General features: G+C 51.6%; 2 protein-coding genes across 4 annotated transcripts; one reads left to right on the forward strand and one right to left on the reverse strand.

Annotated features, from left to right (window-relative positions):
* Nucleotides 1-4,362: 4,362 nt before the first annotated feature.
* LOC125523755 (UDP-glycosyltransferase 85A7-like) lies at nucleotides 4,363-6,577 on the forward strand. Of its 3 annotated transcripts, none has more exons than XM_048688819.1 (3): nucleotides 4,363-4,610; nucleotides 4,738-5,307; nucleotides 5,455-6,577. In XM_048688819.1, the coding sequence occupies exons 2-3, from the start codon at nucleotides 4,797-4,799 to the stop codon at nucleotides 6,429-6,431; spliced, it is 1,488 nt and encodes a 495-aa protein (XP_048544776.1). In that variant the 5' UTR covers nucleotides 4,363-4,610; nucleotides 4,738-4,796; the 3' UTR covers nucleotides 6,432-6,577. The 3 variants fall into 3 exon arrangements, with proteins under 3 accessions (XP_048544776.1, XP_048544777.1, XP_048544775.1); XM_048688820.1 differs by having other exon boundaries at nucleotides 4,743-5,307; XM_048688818.1 differs by lacking the exon at nucleotides 4,363-4,610 and having other exon boundaries at nucleotides 4,623-5,307.
* A 6,864-nt stretch (nucleotides 6,578-13,441) lies between these two features.
* On the reverse strand, nucleotides 13,442-18,072 carry LOC125524402 (RNA-binding protein 38-like). The gene is made up of 6 exons (XM_048689457.1): nucleotides 17,478-18,072; nucleotides 17,221-17,344; nucleotides 15,427-15,601; nucleotides 14,654-14,687; nucleotides 13,906-14,209; nucleotides 13,442-13,803 (listed from the first exon to the last, which is right to left on the reverse strand). The coding sequence occupies exons 1-6, from the start codon at nucleotides 17,673-17,675 to the stop codon at nucleotides 13,724-13,726; spliced, it is 915 nt and encodes a 304-aa protein (XP_048545414.1). The 5' UTR covers nucleotides 17,676-18,072; the 3' UTR covers nucleotides 13,442-13,723.
* Nucleotides 18,073-19,717: the final 1,645 nt, after the last annotated feature.

Below are 19,717 nucleotides of genomic sequence, written 5' to 3' on the forward strand. Positions count from 1 at the left end.
ACACGAGTTCTCGGCTACGTACACACCTCAACAAAATGGAATTGTTGAAAGGAAGAACCGGACTCTTATCGAGATGGCAAGAACGATGCTTGATGAGTACAAAATGCCAAAGCACTTTTGGGCGGAAGCGGTTGAGACAACTTGTCATGCAATAAATCGCTTGTATCTTCACAAGCTACTCGGCAAGACGGCATACGAGCTCCTCACCGGTAACAAACCCCAAGTTGGATACTTTTGAGTATTCGGCTCAAAGTGCTACATTCTTGATAAGAATCGTCGTTCTAAATTTGCTCCTAAATCTCATGAAGGTTTCCTACTTGGTTATGGCTCAAACTCTCACACTTACCGTGTCTACAACAATTTCACTCGAAAGGTTGAAGAGACGGTAGATGTGAAGTTTGATGAATCTAACGGCTCGCAAGTAGAGCAATTGCCAATTGATGTAGGAGACAAAGACCCTTCGAAAGCAATTCAAGACTTGTCCATTGGCAAGATTGGTCCAACGGAAGTGAAGGAGAGTACCTCGTCCGTACAAGTGGAAGCTTCTACCTCATGACAAGGTGAACCAAGAGTTGATACGGAAGCATCCACAAGTGGGACACGCCAAGATGAAGAAAACGAGGGAGCGCACCAAGATGAACATCAACAACCTCCTTCTCCACCACGACAAGAGAACGACAACGTCAACAATGAAGAAGGCCAAGAAGAAGAACAAGATGAAGAGGATGTTCCACCCTGACCCAAGCAAAAGCTTTCACAAGTTCGAGCAAGAATTGCCAAAGATCATCCCGTCGAGCAAATCTACAATGATATCCAAACCGGGAGAATCACTCGCTCTAAAACTCGTTTAGCTAACTTTTGTGAACATTACTCATTCATCTCTAACATTGAACCTATGAAGATTGAAGAAGCATTGGAGGATCCGGATTGGATAAACGCTATGCATGAAGAGCTCACAACTTTGAGAAATCAAGTGTGGACATTGGTCGAGAAGCCCGACAACAACCACAACATCATTGGTACCAAATGGGTGTTTCGCATTGTGGGCAGTGGTTCCTCTTCGTCTCCCGCATCGTCGTCCATACCGTCGATGTCTTCGGAGTCGAAGTCGAGCATGTCGGTTAAGTCATCGACAGTGGCTACTAAGTGGGTGGTGGGTGGGCGGCAAATTTCTTCGTCATCCGCATCCCAATCCTGCCGAACATAGTTCGGCCAGGACTCTCCTGACAAGGAGAGAGACCTTAATGAGTTCAATATGTCGCCGAAGGGCGAGTGCTGAAAAATATCCGCGGAGGTAAACTCCATGATCGGCGCCCAGTCGGATTCGATAGGCATGGGCGCAGGCGGTTCGGAGTCCGTGGCCTCAGAAGAATCTGGTAGTTCGGCGTCACGGCTCCCGTGAAGGGTAAGGTCGATACTCGGCTCGATCGCCGATGAGAGTGCGGCCTCCGTGGCGGGGTCTATCCACCCGTCCATGGACGGTGCATCTGGCTCCGAATTGAGGGTCGGAGTGGCTGCCGGCGCGATCTCCTGAGCACAGTCCGATGGCAGAGCTAAATCATGCTCCTCGTGACCGTGTGGCGCACTAGGCAGGGGCTCGAATCCGTCGAAGATCAAGTCTCCACGGATATCGACCGTGTAGTTTAAGCTTCCAAACCTAACCTGGTGGCCAGGGGCGTAACTCTTGATCTGCTCCAGATGGCCAAGCGAGTTGGCCCGCAGTGCGAAGCTGCCGAACACAAAGATCTGTCTGGGGAGAAAAGTCTCACCCTGAACTGCATCGCTATCGATGATCGAAGGAGCCATCCAGCCTAATGACGACGACACAGAGGAACTCTCAATGAAAGCACCAATGTCGGTGTCAAAACCGGCGGATCTCGGGTAGGGGGTCCCGAACTGTGCGTCCAAGGCGGATGGTAACAGGAGGCAGGGGACACGATGTTTTACCCAGGTTCGGGCCCTCTTGATGGAGGTAAAACCCTACGTCCTGCTTGATTTATTCTTGATAATATGAGTAGTACAAGAGTTGATCTACCACGAGGTCGGAGAGGCTAAACCCTAGAAGCTAGCCTATGGTATGATTGTATGTTGTCCTACGGACTAAAACCCTCCGGTTTATATAGACACCGGAGGGGGCTAGGGTTACACAAGGTCGGTTACAAAGGAGGAAATATACATATCCGTATTGCCTAGCTTGCCTTCCACGCCAAGTAGAGTCCCATCCGGACACGGGACGAAGTCTTCAATCTTATATCTTCATAGTCCAACAATCCGGTCAAAGGATATAGTCCGGCTGTCCGGAGACCCCCTAATCCAGGACTCCCTCAATTCCCCTGTATTATCTCTGTGTCTTCAGAAATCTTGTACTTCTCCATACAGAAAGGTTTGTTATCACTATCATATGCAGCCCCAGAATCATCACTACTATTATGTGCCTCCTCTAGCAGTGGTTCTTCCTTCATTACAGCTTTGAGCTTCCCCTTACTGAAATTTCTGCTATCATGTGTGCACATAGCAGTAGGTTGAGTAGTACCACCCCTGCACTGACTCTGAAAAACAACACCTTCTTCATCAACAACAAGCACAGCAGGATCACTGAGATCATACACAACAGGTGGTTCATACAATATTGTTGCTAAATCTTCTTCTATGTGACATACTTTACTAAAAGGTGTTGTTGTTGCCCTCGCTAACAAATTCAGAACTAAAGTATGCTCATAGTCCTTCTTTAGTTTCTGCAATTTGATGTTTGTGACAATCAATTCTAAGCCATGCTCTCTCTCTCCTCTCCTATGCCTAAATTCTTCATGTGGTACAGTTCATGAGAGAAAGAAAATCCTTGTGTTTGCAACAGTGCATATAGATTTTGAAATGTTACACCTAAGTTGCATATCCTCTTGTACAAATTATGTTAAGCATCAAAGTGCATCCTAACATCCCAAACAGCGTCATCCAAACTACAATTGACAGCAAAATTAAAAATTCCAGTAAAACTAACCCTAGCTCCCAATTTGAACTAGGCAGAAAGAAGAGAGGAGAGGGACTTGCAGCACGCCACCAACTCCACTGGTCCAGTGATGGCTAGTGGTAGGGTTGGCCACCCAAATCTCTGCCGGCCTCACCCGCCGCTCCATGGACAGCGGCGCCTCCTCCAAATCCTCATCGTCGCTCGAGTAAAACGAACTGGAGTCGCCGCTGTCGAGACCTACGTGCTCATCACTCCCGAGGCCGGGAAGGTCTCCGTAGCCGCCCACACCACTACCACTGCTACAACCACCGTCACCGCCGCTGCCATTGCCAGAGAGCCACGCTGCAAGGGGAAAGAGATGGGGGAATGGGAGCTAGGGTTCGTCATGTTGGAACCGGTTCGACAGAGCCAAGAACGACCGAGTTGGCTTCGTCCTAGTCAGCGGAGCAGTGTGCGCGGGTTGGCCAGCATGTCACCTGACAGGTGGGACCGCTCGGTCAGATACACGGTCAATACGTGCTTATACAGGCGTCAGACCGTTTTGCAACACTTAGGATGAGAGTTGGTACTGACTTGCAAAAAATGTGACTAGTGATACCAATTCGTTACGACGTGCCGAAATATGGTAGTTTCATGCAATTAACTCTAGGGAAGCTGAAAAGAAAAACAGATTGACACATTTTTCCAATTTCCGTATCCCAAGACGTAATAGGGCGATCCGATATCATGACTTTCGAAAGTTCCCGGCGCCATCTTAGAAAGACAGCTTTCAATCTTTCCACGGATATACAATGAGAATACAGTGATGTGCTTTTACTAGACTGTAGACCAAGGAAGAGGAGCATCCATGATTGATCGCGCCGCGCACTCATCACTCATCAGCAATGGGATGGAACAAAAACAAGAACGCCCTGCAGTCCCAGAAGCGAACAACCCATCCGATCCCCGAAAGATTTCCTGGGGCTTCTCAATTGCAGGGATCGCCATCTCATCCCGTAGCTCCCATATAAAAGCCCCCGGCATGGCCCTTTTCCCCGCGGCCCCATCGACCCGATGCTCGGAAGAATAGACAAGTGCTTCAATCAAGTCATATGAAAATGGGAAAACAATGGTCGCGGTCATCGTTTCCTGCTCCCCGGAAAGCTCCGGCTCCGGCTGCCGTAAACATATCCCACGCCTCGATCGCGGCGGCCGTGTCAGCGAGGCGATTGGGCTACCTGGATCCGGTGAATCTCGGGGGCGGGAGAGAACGGGATGGCGAATACGTTTTGTTATTCCGCGGCCAGCCACGCCGCGCCAAGCCGGCCGTCAGAGCGGATCACGTGTCCAGGGCTCCAAAGGATACTGGATAGTGGATACGGCTCTACGCCATGTAGCTGTATTGGTTTTGCTTTTGTTTTTGTACACTTATCAGTTTCTCTGTCAGAGTATACTTGTGTAGCTAGTCGTCGTCGGTCAGCTCGAGCTCGACAGCGAGGGGAAGGAGGGAGAGGCCAGGGAAGAAGGGCAGCCCGACCGGCTTTGCCCGGTCACGTGTGGCGCGCGCGGGAGATCTTCCCACCAGGAGCCGGGGAGATTTTGTTCCGGAGGACACGATCTTGTCCCGCAGACCGTGAATATATGCGCCGTGACCAAATCCAAGGTAACATCACACACATATCCGCTTCGAAAGCCGCGACGACGACGACGACGATGACCAGCTAGCCAGCTCGCCTATTTAGCTAGCCCGTCACAGCGCGCTCATTTGGAGGATGTGTTTGTACTTGTAGCGCAGTGCGATCGAGTGAGCAGGAGCTAGAGCTAGTGGTGGCAGAGGCAGGACAGACCGATGGGAGCGGCCATGGCGGAGGAGAGGAGGGCGCACGCGATGATGTTCCCGTTCCCGTGCTCGGGCCACATCAACCCGACGCTGAAGCTGGCGGAGCTGCTGCACTCGCGCGGGGTGCACGTCACCTTCGTCAACACCGAGCACAACCACGAGCGCCTGCTGCGGACGGGCGGCGCGCGGCTCGCCGGCCGGGACGGATTCCGGTTCGAGTCCGTGCCCGACGGGCTGGACGACGCCGACCGCGCCTCGCCAGACAAGACGGTGAGGCTCTACCTGTCGCTGCGGAGGAGCTGCGGCCCGCCGCTGGTGGACCTGGCGCGCCGGCTCGGGGAGCAAGAGGGCGTGCCGCCCGTCACCTGCGTCGTGCTCAGCGGCCTCGCCAGCTTCGTGCTCGGCGTCGCGGAGGAGCTCGGCGTGCCGTCCTTCGTCATCTGGGGCACCAGCGCCGTCGGCTTCGTCTGCACGCTCCGGCTGCGCCAGCTCACACAGAGAGGCTACACGCCGCTCAAAGGTACACCTATCTGAACGATCGGCCCATCGCCCGCGCTCGTCATGCTTGATGATCGCTGCATGAGCGCACATGGATGCTGCATGTGTCGCACTGGTGTATATGGATCGATGCAAATGTTCAATCCGTGTCTGTTTCTTGGCTCTGCAGATGAGAGCTACTTGACCAACGGGTACCTGGACACGCCGATCGACTGGATCGCCGGGATGCCGACGGTGCGGCTCGGCGACATCTCCAGCTTCGTCCGGACGGTGGAGCCAAACGGGTTCGGCCTGCGCGTGGAGGAGGAGGAGGCCAACAGCTGCGCCAGGGCGCAGGGCCTCATCCTCAACACGTTCGACGAGCTCGAGCCAGACGTCCTGGGCGCGCTCCGGGACGAGTTCCCGCGCGTGTACACCATCGGGCCGCTCGCTGCCGCCATGCACCGCCGCGTCGACCACGGCGCGTCCGGGCTGAGCCTGTGGGAGGAGGACGGGGCGTGCATGGCGTGGCTGGACGCGCAGCCGGCGGCGGGGTCGGTGCTGTACGTCAGCTTCGGGAGCCTGGCGGTGCTGTCGCTGGACCAGCTGGCGGAGTTCGCGTGGGGCCTCGCCGCCAGCAACCGCCCGTTCCTCTGGGTCGTGCGCCCCGGGCTCGTCGCCGGCGACCGCGGCATGGAGGCCCTGCCGGCCGACTTCCTCGCGGAGACCAAGGGCCGGCGCTTCATCGCCGAGTGGTGCGCGCAGGAGCAGGTGCTGCGGCACCGCGCCGTGGGGGGCTTCCTGACGCACAGCGGGTGGAACTCGACGACGGAGAGCATCTGGGCGGGCGTGCCGATGATCTGCGCGCCGGGGTTCGCGGACCAGTACATCAACAGCCGATACGTGTGCGGGGAGTGGGGCGTCGGGCTGCGCCTGGACGAGCAGCTGCGGCGAGAGCAGGTCGTGGCGCACATCGAGGAGCTCATGGGCGGAGGGGAGAAGGGCGAGGAGATGAGGCGCCGCGCCGCTGAGTGGAAGGCTCGTGCCGAGGCGGCGACGGCGCCCGGGGGGTCGGCGTACGAGAACCTCGACAAGCTGGTCGAGGAGCTGCGGCTGGAGGTGCCGGACGGCGGCGCCAAGCTTGCCAAAGTCACGCACGCCCGGTGACGTCACCGCCAGGCAGTGTCATGTCCCACTGTTGCGTAATGTACTCTTAGACTTTTGGGTGCATGCTGTTGTTTTCTCTCGATCTCGAACTTGTCATTTATCGTCAAGATTTAGCTCAGCGACTGGCACGCCGATCGTTTCTTACACGCATGGCTCTCTTCAAACTATGCAAATCATGGGCTTAATGGCATCTCCGAGGGCGACTGCAAAATTCCTCTCGCATCAACGCCTCCCGCATACATTTCAACAACATTTTAAATCAATCCGACAGAAAGTATGCAAGGACGGCGGATTTCATATAAACTAGATAACATTCAATATATTTTAAACATTTTTAACTAAAAACTATACTGGACTAAGGTAAAACTAGTCTATGGCCGGCGTCAGCGGATATCCGATTGTGTATGCCGGCGCTGCTTCGATGGTGGCCTACATGGGAACCAGTAGCGAATCTAGGATGAAATTGAAGGGCGGGCTCAACTTCAGTACACAGGCTGAAACTGGGTTATGATGGGCTGAAACTGGGCTGAGATGGGCTGGGATAGGCTGGATTTTAATTTCGGAGGGCAGGCTTGAGCCCATCCAAGCCTGCCCCTTGGATTCGCCGCTGATGGGAACCAAGCAGTGGCGGCCTACCATGTTCTACTTCTCCTCGATGATGGCTTTTTTCTCCGTCGGATGTGTTGGCCACCGTTTCGTCCATCTCCGTGAAGCCGACTTCTTTCTCCGTGGACAGGGCGCGGTTACAGGTTACATGTACGTTGACAGCGGATGGCGCGGTTCCGGGCACGTGAGCAGCAGTACGACACGACGGCGTCCATGGCAGCCACGTTGCCCGTGCTGCCGTGCTCCCTCGCGTGTAGGCCTGGAGCAACTAGCCGCTCCTCGACGGGCTGAGTTGGAGCGGCGAGTTGCTGAACGATGCACCGGCTTGGAGCTTCCCCATCCAAGAGCTAGGCTATAGGGGCCTGGATCATCGAGGGTGGTGTAGGAGATCATTGCCTTGCTTCTATCCGGCGGTTTCGACGGACCATCCAGCCGGCTTTTATGCCGGAGAACTCTTCTTCCTATTCTAGGATGCCATGGAGATCATGAAGAAAATAGTGCAAGGAAGGGATGTGAGCGGAGTGTGGTGTTATTTTTCCCTAACGTCTGGCACCGTTTAAATAGCAGGCGGAGGCTGGAGCCAACCGGTGTTGTGTTTAATGACGGGGGCTCGTGAATGGATGTGTGGCTAGAGTAGATTTCCGGCGCACATATGAATTTATTGGAGGAAGGCGGGCAGTTTGTGGCCGTTTGAATGTGGTGAGAAGGCGTGTTCAGTCAGGAGGCGCTCTCTCGGCCGGAACAACGCTTCAATGCCGGTAGTGAAAGGCCGCGTCCGTCTGCGCTGCCCTCTCGTATGGTCAAATAGCTCCATCAATCCCGCCCGTTGCATACTCTGTGCCGGCATGAATGCAGCATGGCAAGCGGCGCGGGCGTTTGATGGAAAGCGCGAGAGAGGCGAGTGAGGGGGGGAGGGGGGAGGGGGAGGGAGGGGGTTGGTGGTCAAGGCGTGGCAGCTGTCCAGACGTCTGCAAGCCCCCATGTGCTGTGTCGGATTTACGGGAGAAAGTGCAAAAAAATTCTGTTTTTCTTTCTCTCATGCATGATACGTCACTTGACATAGACTTGTTAAATCACAGTCCACCGAGACCTAGCAACACCCAATAACTTTTCAGTCAACTGACCCTGGGCGTATGCGACAAGATCATCTGGCGAGGTGACTAGCCCGGCGACAAGATCAGTGCGTGGCATCTTTTCACGTTGGGTCATCTGGCGAGACTGTTATCTGAGACTAGCCAGAGTGGGAGTAACTTCAGCAGTAACATCGAGTCCAACTCAGCAAATTTGTTTATGTGGCAATGAGTTAATGAGGAGAGAGGTAGTTGTAGTAACTTAGCTATTTACTGTAACATCACATGTCTCAATACAATATGAGTCTATAACCTAATAAATGAATCTTTGCATGTTACCACAATTAAGTTACTACCCACTATAAAGATAATAACATAGTTTGGGGATATATGTATGTCACTAGTGTATATTACTTTTCATTGTGCCTAGTCTGATAACCATCAGGTTCGACGTGCGCTTGAGACTGACATGCCAATAAACGTGGCAAAACCCTTGTACAACTTTATTCTCCATGATCGGACCAATCATATGAGGCCCGAACTGACCGGTGCGTGCGTGCGCTTCCAACGCCCCACGACGAACGACAAGATCGTTTTTGACTTGGCGCGCCAGCCGCCGGCCGAGCGGGTCCATGTGAACCATTTACAACACCTCCCGGCTTTTCTCTTTTCGAAAATTCCAGCACCTCCCGGCTCATGGTTTTGGCCGGTCCGAAAGCAGCATACCCGTTCTGAAGAAAAAGAAGCAACATACTAGCACTAGTACTCCAGTTGTTTAACCGAAGCGAAGTCCTTAACCGGCGGCGGGAAAATGTGTCGGCTGTCGTCTCGCACGGCGGCCACGTCACGAAGCCACTCCTCGTCAACGGGGACGCTTTGGTCCGGGGCGCCAACGGGGAATGCCGCTTGTGCGCTCCGTAATGGAAGTGCAACGCGCGCAAGGAAAACGTGTCCGGTGCACTCATGTTGACAAGGATGGTGAAAACGCATTAGTATTGCCATGCCTCTGGCAGCTGTGCCGCTGTTGAACATCCTTTTATGTTTGTCTCGCTACCCTTTAGGGCATCTTCGACGCCAACCCGTAAATTTCCTCACGCATCGTTCAAACATGGACGGATTTTATATAAACATGACGAATTTCATTACATTTACATCAACTAAATGGAACTCGTCCGGCTAGGTCTCAATAGTCGTCGGCGTCCGTTACTGTGTCCGACTATGAGCCCCGAGAACTGAGGCTTCACCGTCTGCAGTTCCGCCTGGGAGCTCTCCAACTTCGCCTCCGTAACCTCCGCCTCCCGAGGTCCGGGAAGTGAAGCTATATCCCTCCACATCGCCGCCAAGCGACTAATCGGCTGAAGATGTTGAGCCTACCAGGCTTGGCGTCAGGAGGGGAGGAGCGATAGCCTTCCTAGGACATGAGCGGCGGCGACCTACTGTGCACTACTCTTCCACACTCGTAGCGACGCCCGCGGACGTGCCGGCTTCGTGGTCGTCGCGGTGGGGCGCGAACTCGGCGATGACCTCCTCCTCGTCGCCGGTCTCATCGAACACCGCCTTGCCCGCGTCGTCGCTCTCCTTGTAGGCGGCCGCCAGCGGGCGAGGCGGATCTTGCGAGCGAAGCGGTAGGAATCGAGCAGCGCCTCCTACTCCGCCAGCTCCGAGTCCGGCGCGCTAGCCCTGCCGGCGGCAAGCTACTCCTCCACTTGCACGTGCTCCTGCAAGAGGTCGTGATTGTAGGCGGTGTCGGCCTACACCTCCTAGACCTGCTCCACCCAATCCTCCTGCACCATGTCCATGTAATGGGCATGGGTCTCGCCGATGGTCATGGTGTAATGCACCGGCGAGGGTGATGTCGGTTCGTCGGCGGCGGCATCCTCCATTGGGACGTCGTCGTTCTCCGGCTGGCTGCCAGCCAACCAGCCAACAACAATGGTGTCCATCTCCTTCTGGTCCTATGTCAGCCCGTCCCTGAGAGCTTTGGCGGGGGAGAATCCATGGTGGGAGTGATGCGGAAAGGGATCAGTGGTGGATGACTGCGACTACGGCTGGCATCGATTTTATACCAATGGTGGGCGGCAGAAGAACGGACGGGTGGTGCCAGAGGAGACGCCTCGACAACCGCGTGCCATCAATGTGAGCGGCAGACGGATAGACGGGCGGCTGTCGTGTCGTTTGAACGCGCGACAGTCGCCTGCACTGGGAAGCCACGCGGGAGGCGCTCTCTCGGCCGATGCGCCGCTTCAATGCCAGCGCCAGTGACCGGTCGCATCCGCTCTGGCAGGGCATGAATGCGGGCATTGATGCTCTGGAGCGGTGCTGGCCGAAAACACACGGGAGGGAGGGGGCTTTAGGGGTGTCAGAAGTGGGCGTAGGATCGATCCGGACTTCCGCAAAGCCTCTCTCTATGTTTGTTTCCGGATTGCGGGAAAAATTACGTTTGGATCGCCCTGTGGACCGATACATGACCGCGTTAGATGACTTTCATGATCCGGACATCGTGAAAAAGATTTGAATATATTACAAAAATAGATCTTACAGAACATCTCAACCACAATAAGAATTACACCGGGGTCTCTAGACCATGAACGACCAAACCTAGGTACTTCCCCTCCCCCTCTGCGTTATGAATTCCATGATGCCCCTTCTGCATCATAAGGACACACTACAATGGCAGATTTTTGGCGATATTAGTAAGGCTGTGCATGCTCAGAAAATTTCCCAAGAGGTCCGAGTGGATAAATGATTTTCCATGAAATGTAGTACCAATGATTTCTTAGGAGGGAAATTCATGTTAAATTTAACCCTACAAATCAAATGGCCAACATAGAATAATATCATGGAACATGGAAATCAAAGGAAACAACATGGAGCAACCGGAAACGAAGGTCCTTAAAATGTTCATCATGCACTCAAAATGTTCATTCTGTTTTTTAATGTTCAAAAGGTATTTTAAAAATACATTCCTTTTCTTTTCATTATTAAAAAAAATCTTCATGGGGATTCCGTAAATATCCCATTTCAAAAATCAAAACAATCGGGACTTTTCGGAGATTGAATGCAGTTACTAATTCATGATCTGGCATGTACAGAATGAAAACTTCATTCTCGATTCTACGAGAATTTTTATGAAAGATTTCTTTTTCGTTATATTATTTGATTTTTCATTTTCCCATTTCTTTGTTAGGAATATTTTTGATACATGAACATTTCTTAATACGCGATGGACATTTAATACATAACAAATGTTTTCTAATACTTGATGAACATTTATTGAAACACATACGAACAGATGCACAATGAACATTTATTCAAATCGCAAGAGGAATAAATTTTAATAGACAATGAACATTTTTGGATTACATGATGAGTACTTTTCAGATTACATGAGGACCATTTTTTATTGCACTATGATTTTTTTCTAAAATTACCTAATGTACATTTTTTGAATTACTTGATGAACATTATTTTAAATACACAATGAACATCTTTTACTACAAGATAAAAAAAATTATGACCATTCTTCAAAATAAACACACGATGAACATTTCTTTAAATTCCCAATGAACTTTTTTCTAAAACCACATGAGCATTTTTTAAAGGATAATATTTTAAAAAATTTGAATTTTTTCTATAAAATAGGTTAACACCTTTTGAAATTACATGAACATTATTTTGCAACTCTTTAACATTTTTTATGTAGGTAATGTTTTTCCATATGGTTTTCGCTCAAGCGAATGAATAGTTTACGTAGTCTATGTGTTTTTTGGAAGTAATAATTTGTTTATATTCCCCTCTCTAAAGAAGAGAAAAATACACAGGTGACTTTTTTTTAGTATTAACTTCCACGCAGATAGCACCAACAGTGTTTTAGCTAAAGATGGCGCTAACTGCTACTCCCTCCGTTCCGAATTACTTGTCGCAGGTATGGATGTATCTAGATGTATTTTAGTTCTAGATACATCCATTTCTGCGACGAGTAATTTGGAACGGAGGGAGTACTTTCTTGTAGCAACATGAGCGCACAACGAAAGATTGCTACATAGAGCGCACATATCCATTTAGCCCATGGAGCCTATGTCTCGCTTGTAGTGAGAAAAATGGTTGTGTTGCCTCAAGGAAGCTGCTAGTTAGCCGACCCAATTCTTACGTTTGATTCATACTTTTTGTCCTTATGTTATCTTTTTTCTTCAGTTTATATTTTTGAAATATTGTAAAAATTAATCACATCAATTTTAAAAGTGTTCATCATGCATTAAATAATGTTAGCGCGGTGTAAAAAATTCTTTCGTGCAATTTTAAAAGAATGTTTGTACCATTCAAAAAAATGTTTGTGGCATTTAAAAAGGATTAACACATTTAAAAATATGCCTGTAACATTAAAAATCTTTGTACAATGCAAAAATATATTCATGAATTCTTAATAATGTTTTGTACTCCCTCCGTTCCAAATTACTCGTCGCAGAAATGGATGTATCTAGAACTAAAATACATCTACATACATTTATTTCTGCGACGAGTAATTCAGAATAGAGAGAGTACCCTTTAAAATTGTATATGTGTTCAAAATTGTGTTCATGACACTTTAACAAAATATTTAACAATGTAAACAATAGGCTCACAGAATTTTAAGAACATGTTCATGACATTTTAAAAAACAAATTAACGCATATCAAATGTTTTGCATGTTTTGTAAATAAAATGCTCATGACATTTATGAAAAATGTCCATGTGTGTTAAAAATAAGTTAAATGTAAATTTGACAAATATTCATTGTGTAGTTCTAGAAAATGTTCAACGTGTCGTTGAGAAATGGTTAACCTGTATCTAAAATAGGTTCAACCTATATACGAAAATGTTAAACGTGTATTTGGAAAAAAAGTACACATGTATTAGAAAAAAAAGGAGAAAATAGAATTAAGGAAAAAGGCAAAGGAAAATAAAAATAAAAACAGATACAGAAAACACGAAGGAAGAAAACTGCACGAATGCTTCTAACACTGGTCCATAGAAGCTTCCTATAACCCGCTCGCAGAAAAAATCATAGGAACACACATGGCTATCTACTGCGACATGGGCAAGACGAGCTACCGTCTCGCAAAGAGCGAGATATAGGTCTCATGGTGAACACACAACCACGTAAATATCAGCACGCACAGTTGATGTGCTGGCCCAGCGCGATCGATGCCTGGTACAACTCGCTAAAAGCGAGACATAGATCGTCTTTCGGCCCGTGAGCTTAATTTTGTAAGAACTATTGACTATTGAAGCCGTTGCTTCAAGCAAACATGCTGCTTCTACCCCAAAGAATATGCAAATGAAACTTGCTTCCTCTCCGCTCAAAAAGGAAACTTGTTTACGCTAACAATAGGAGAAGATCTCATATTTTTTTGCGAATATTTGCCAGAACTTAAGAAAATGAATCCCGAACAAAGAAAAGAGGAGATGTTTATGGTTTGTCTTTTCTAGTCAAAGCATCCTGAGAGACTGTTACAGACCATTAATAACTTCGTCCGCACCAGATCCGTCGAGATGGGAACAACAACTTTAAATCAGAAAAACAGTCAGTTTTGAAGGTGTTTGGAACCAATCAGAATCTCCTCCCCCAGCCTTCCATCAGGCACCCTGGTGAGTGTTGTTCGCGTTCGTCGCCGCGGCTGCAGAGGAGGACGCCTGGCCACCAGCCGGCTGCATATCTGCACGCGACATCAAAACATCACTACTTCTGACGTGAAAACACCTTCTAATTCCCTGTAAGCTCAGTGCAAAAACCGAAAGAAACTCGGTCCTCGACATACCGGTTGCGTTGGGAGGCAGCATCGACACTGCATGGGAGGGCAGCTGCAGCGCGAAGTTGTGCGGGAGAGAAGGCACCTGCATGGAGAAGCCCTGCATCTGCGCCGCCGCCGGGTGCGGCGCGTACGGCTGCCCCGCCGCGATCTGCTGCGCCACCGGCGAGAGCACCGCTGCCCTCGGCGTCGGGGCCTGCATCTGCATGTACCCCACGTACTGATGGTAGGGCGGTGGCCCTGTCGGCGACGCCAGCCCAGCCGCATACAGCTGAGCATAGTAGTTCTGCACCATTTGAGGGGTCATCATGGCCTGCACATCACTCATGGGTTATCATACAAGCGTAGGAATAAACATGGCCACAACTGGACACTTGAACATCATCAGTGTGTCAGTCAGTGTCCGAACAATCAGCACCGATCATTCGGAAATGAATGGCCGATCGATGGTTCAAAGTGTTTCCAAATCCTAACGGTGCAACTAATCTTATCAGGTACTCGGACGTGCCGATCTTGGAATGTTTCTGTAGCAGCAAATCATGACTGAGCTGCGCGTTTTACGTAGGCAGGGGCAGCGGCAGCGCAGCGGAGGAAGCGCTCGCGGGGCATGTGGCGTGCCTGGGTAGCGCGCGCGCGAGTGGCATGCACTGGGCTGGGCTGGCGAGTGTGTGCTGCACTGCATGTGATAAAAGGCACTGAAGCAAAGAAGGTGGGCGTTGAGGGGGCACAGCAGAGCAGAGCAGGGGGACATGCTTACCTGTGGGTATTGATAGTCGGGTGGGCCCCAGTACCTGCAAGCAAAAGACATGGCAAAGCTTCTTCAGCGAGTGATATGATCCGGGGGAAAAGAGAAAAGCTTGGGGCTGGCCCCCCTGGGTAGTTATAAGAGGCCTACTTATCCATCACCAAGGCTGTAAAGTCCAGAATCTAGATCATTGACCTACCTAGCCCACAACTCACCTAGCCCACAACTGGCTAGGACCATCCTGTTCATGACTAGAAAAAAGCTTCTCTCCCTTCTTTCTACTCCCTATGTTCACTTTCATAACACGTTTTAGACAGCCGAAATTTTAGATGAGTTGTGAACGGAGAGAGTAAATGTCTAAACGGTCTTACAAAAGTGAACGGAGAGAGTAACTTTTACCACTAAATGAATAAAACTGCCCAGGTTTCTTCTCCCTTTCTCAAGGAAAATTTCATCAACAGAGAAAACTGATGACTGCCACAAACACCTGTAAAAACCAGGAATGGCAATGGTGCACGGTGGACGCATTAAAAACCCTGCGGCAAGATAACCAACAGGCGCAGAAAATGTTGGCAGGCGAGGCAACACCCTGCATGGCGAAAGAGACCCGCGCCAGCACGAGAAAGGGCTGGGGGACCGTCGCCGGCCCGCTCCGGTCAGCCTCCCGCCTCCCTTCCCTCCACCGCCCACCCAAACTGACCACGACCTCTCTCAGCTACTAGTATCACCCATGCATGCTCGTAGGTGTAGCCATGTGGAATTTGCAGGGAGAAGGCAGGGCTTACCATGGCTGCGAAGGGGGCGGCTGGTGGTACATCGCCGGGCCAGGGCTGGGCATCAGGCCCATCTGCTGCTGCTGCTGCGGAGGAGCCCTCGGGCTGGGGATGTAGTACTGCGGGCCCTGCGGCGGCACCGGCGCCGGCGGGCCCTGCTGCCAGTAGGGCACGGCCGACGGCCTCCCTGCATTCATCCATTCATCATGTTAGTAGTATTTACAGCGTCAGTAAATAGGGAATGTCTCAAAAAAAAGTAAATAAATAGGATGAAACCAGGATGAAACCATTTCGCCGCCATGTTATGCGCCGCAGAGCGGCAGAGAGGGGGCGCGAAAGCAACAACACCAAGCAAGTACTAAATGAAGCGGTACGTGCGCGGCAGGCGTGTGCATGTCTGCAGCTCTGCATGTACAACCGGTACGTTTCCGGCGCGCAAAACGCTACGAAAACTGAAATAAAAACTGCCGGCTTCGTTCGACCGATCGGTCGATCTGCGGCGGAGGGCCGGGAAAGGGCCTCGCCATGTGCGCGGCGTGTTGACGCTTTGACCGGCCGGTTCCGGCAGGCGAGTACCACTGCTGCTAGCTACGTAACTGTTGCCTTCCCGGAGAAAAATATTGGTCGCCGCTCAGTACAGCCTACACACAGGAGCATCAAATTCTGGTTGGCGTCGTGGCCCTCTTGGTGCTAAACTACTGTTTTTTCCTGAGGAAACAAGATACTCACTCCTAGTAGTATTAGAAGTAGTAATGACGAGGTAAGCAGGGGCGCTAATAGACCGGTCAAAGGGTATATGCGTCGAAGCATTTTGTATGGGTTGCTTGCTGGATCCTGTTTTTACCGCTGGAAAGCGGGGCGCCTGATCGATCCTCCTCTCCACTCCACCCGACAGTTATCTTGTCCTTTACACCACATCCCTGCTGCCATGCCATGCCGCAACCGACCACGCCACATCCAGTCAAAGCAAGCAGCCCCCCTCTCTCACCTGCTTACTCTATTCGTTTTTGCCACACAAGATAAGAAGCTACTGCTGCTACTACCAGTACTACATTAACGTGATCATTAAGGAATCTGATTAAGTGGAAACATGGTTAATTTGATCAAGGTACTAGCATCCCTGTTCTCTGAGGTAATTTTCTTGATTAAGCCCCACGCAACCGATGGATGGACGGATGGATGGATCACATACCATAACTGCCGATTCTAAATTTGATAACTGCCAGTTGGTCTCTAGTACGCCAATAAAGAATGGAGCGAGCAAATACGGCTGGATTAGCTGTGGCTAAAACTTGTGTGCGCGTATATAGCCACGCGTGGACGTGGTGGTGGGGTGGGGCAGGCACGGGCAGGAGGACGCACCGAGGCGGCAGCGCGACGAACTGACAGGCCAGCCTGGTCAAGCCCGGCCCGGCCATACGACCCTCCCTCCCTCCCCTCGCCGCCGTGCGTGCCCGCCACCACACCCACACCAGCGCCTGCCTGGCTCCCGTGCGCTGGCATGGCACTATGGCAGACGGACGGCACTACCCCGGCCGGACGGGGTGAGATCCGCCGCGGCCTCCTCCGGATCGCCTCCATTTGGCGCGCACCGGAGGAACAGTGGCTTTGGGTTGGTTGGCGCGGCTCCGGTTTGATTTTCCGGACGGGAAATGCGCTTCTGCCTACGTGTTCGTGGGAGGGGGGAATTTGGGTGGTGGCGGTAATAAGGAAGGAGACAAAATTTGTTCTTGTTTAGTAAGATTATTATTGGTTTCCCTTCTCCTTGTGATGGCCGATGGATGGATGGATCGATGGATCACTCACCTCGAGGATGCGCGGGCCGCGGCGGGCCCAGCGAGGCAATGTTGCAGTTGGCGCGCCGCCCGGTGATCATCGGGTTCGGGTCCTGCACCGCCCGCCGCGCCGCCTCCGCCTCCCGGAACGTCACCTGTTGCGCCATGCGTCCGTCCATCGATCTCGTTAGCCGCGAGGGGAGCAAGAATTTTTACGGCAGCATGCCGCACGCGCGCCCGCGCGCGGACAGGCCGGGGAAGGAGGAGGAGGGGGAGCGCGCGGCTTACGAATCCGTAGCCCTTGGAGCGGCCGGTGAGGCGGTCCGTGATGACGACGGCCTCCAGGATGTCGCCGTACTGCTCGAAGTGCTGCCGGAGGCCCTCCGACGGGGTCTCCCACGCCAGCCCGCCCACGAACACCTTCGTCTGCGTCGTGTCGCCGAACCGCGACCGGTACGAGGACGCCGTCGACGACGACGCCGCCATCACGCCCGCCCGCCCTGCTCCGAGTCGTCGCAAGAAGGAGGCTTGCCGGCGTGGAGTGCCGACCGACGATCTTGCTATCCCCTGGTGAACTACCTTGCGCGCTACGGTCGAACTGGTTGGTTGGTTGATTCCGGCGCGCCGCCGCAGCCGCCCTCAGTGCGCGCGCTCTTGCTGTGCTGTGTGTGGCAGCCTAGGCAGTGGCGGAGCGCGCTGCCATATATAAACCAAGCTCGCTGTGATGTGCTGGCTTAATGATCAGAAGCGGTGGAGGGGGATTCTGATGAGGCGGCAGTTGCAATTGGGGTGGCCGGTGGAGAGGGGGAGAAGGAAGAGGGGGAGGGGGTTCAGTGGGGAGGGAGGCGAGACAGGCAGGCGCAAGGGGTTGTGCGCTGGAAGAGACGGTTAGGGTGGGGTGACAGCTATGTGCAGCCTTTTATACTGTTCCTTTTTCTCCCCCTTCATTCCCCTTATGGGCGCCCTCTCTATTTTTGTTCCTCAAACCCACATCTCATTTGATTTCATTTCGGAGAGAAATCCCACATTTCCTTTTAATTGAAACAGAACTACTCTAGTGTGTCATTTTCAGAAGACAAAAAAATAGGCGCATTTCCTTTGCCAAGAACTCACACGCTTGAAATGGGTGCCTCAACGTAGCCCCGCGAGGAAGTGGTGATTTTTTGATACAAAAGAGAGTGGCCTGTGCTAGGGTGCCGACAAACGCAAACCGCGACGAAGAAGCACAACATCCCACCCCTGTCTGGCGTGCTTTTGCAACTGATAGAAGATGGATGACAAATAATGCCCGAAACACGTGTCATAGGAAATGAATGGAGAGGCGACGGGGAGGTGGGGTCCAGGCCAAGACCTCTGTGCCGCACATAGAGGGAGAGTGCACAGATCGTGTGCCATGCATCTTTTGGCTCGTTGATTTCACTAAACAATGGACACCCACCCCTGTTAGGCTTGTTTTTGCTACTGCTCGAAGATGGATGGCAAAGAATGCCCGAACACGTGTCATAGGAAATGAATGGAGAGGCGACGGGGAGGTGGGGTCCAGGCCAAGACCTCTGCGCCACACATAGAGGGAGAGTGCACGGATCGCGTTCCATGCATCTTTTGGCTCATTGATTTCACTAAACAGTGGACCCCGCCCCTATTAGGCGTGTTTTTGCTACTGCTAGAACATGGATGGCAAAGAATGCCTTAAACACGTGTCATAGGAAATGAATGGAGATGCGATGGGGAGGTGGGGTCCGGGCCAGGACCTCTGCGCCGCACATAGAGGGACAGTGCACAGATCGCGTGCCATGCATCTTTTGGCTCGTTGATTTCACTAAACAGCAGACCCCACCCCTATTAGGCGTGTTTGTGCTACTGCTAGAAGATGGATGGCAAAGAATGCCTTAAACACCTGTCGTAGGAAATGAATGGAGAGGCGACGGGGAGGTGGGGTCCAGGCCAAGACCTCTGTGCTGCACATAGAGGGAGAGTGCACGGATCGCGTGCAATGCATCTTTTGCCTCGTCAGTTTCACTAAACAGTGGCCCCCACCCCTGTTAGGCGTGCTTTTTGCTACTACTAGAAGATGGATGGCAAAGAATGTCTGAAACACGTGTCATAGGAAATGAATGAAGAGGTGACGGGGAGGTGGGGTCCAGGCCAAGACCTCTGTGCCGCACATAGAGGGAGAGTGCACGGATCACGTGCAATGCATCTTTTGCCTCGTTGATTTCACCGAATAGTGGACCTACAATTGCACCAGTCAACTTTCACCGGCTAGATGCATGTACCTAGTACATGATTTAAGGAAGTAAAAGAATGAGTTTTGCCAACAACAAAAAATATGGGCACATGTAATATATAGGTACATGAACATATATCAATACTTGGGTGCACAGAAAAAACCCCAGAGAAACAACCCATAACCCAGTCAACCCCCCGAGGTCTCATGTACCACACGAAACACCCATAGAAGAATTGGTGGCAAGTGACAATGTTGGTAAATCTAAGAAACACCTTTGATCCCTAGGTCATAACACTCT

Source organism: Triticum urartu, chromosome 7 (genome assembly GCF_003073215.2).
Source record: "Triticum urartu cultivar G1812 chromosome 7, Tu2.1, whole genome shotgun sequence".
NCBI lineage: Eukaryota > Viridiplantae > Streptophyta > Magnoliopsida > Poales > Poaceae > Triticum > Triticum urartu.

Excerpts from the sequence above, each read along its gene's own strand:
- LOC125524402 (XM_048689457.1), bottom strand. The coding sequence starts at position 17,675 with ATGGCGGCGTCGTCGTCGACGGCGTCCTCGTACCGGTCGCGGTTCGGC. Across the intron at positions 17,345-17,477 it reads GCTCCAAGGGCTACGGATTC|GTGACGTTCCGGGAGGCGGA; the intron begins GTAAGCCGCGCG and ends ATGGCGCAACAG. Across the intron at positions 15,602-17,220 it reads GCGGCCCGCGCATCCTCGAG|GGAGGCCGTCGGCCGTGCCC; the intron begins GTGAGTGATCCA and ends GGATGAATGCAG.
- LOC125523755 (XM_048688819.1), top strand. The coding sequence starts at position 4,797 with ATGGGAGCGGCCATGGCGGAGGAGAGGAGGGCGCACGCGATGATGTTC. Across the intron at positions 5,308-5,454 it reads AGGCTACACGCCGCTCAAAG|ATGAGAGCTACTTGACCAAC; the intron begins GTACACCTATCT and ends TTGGCTCTGCAG.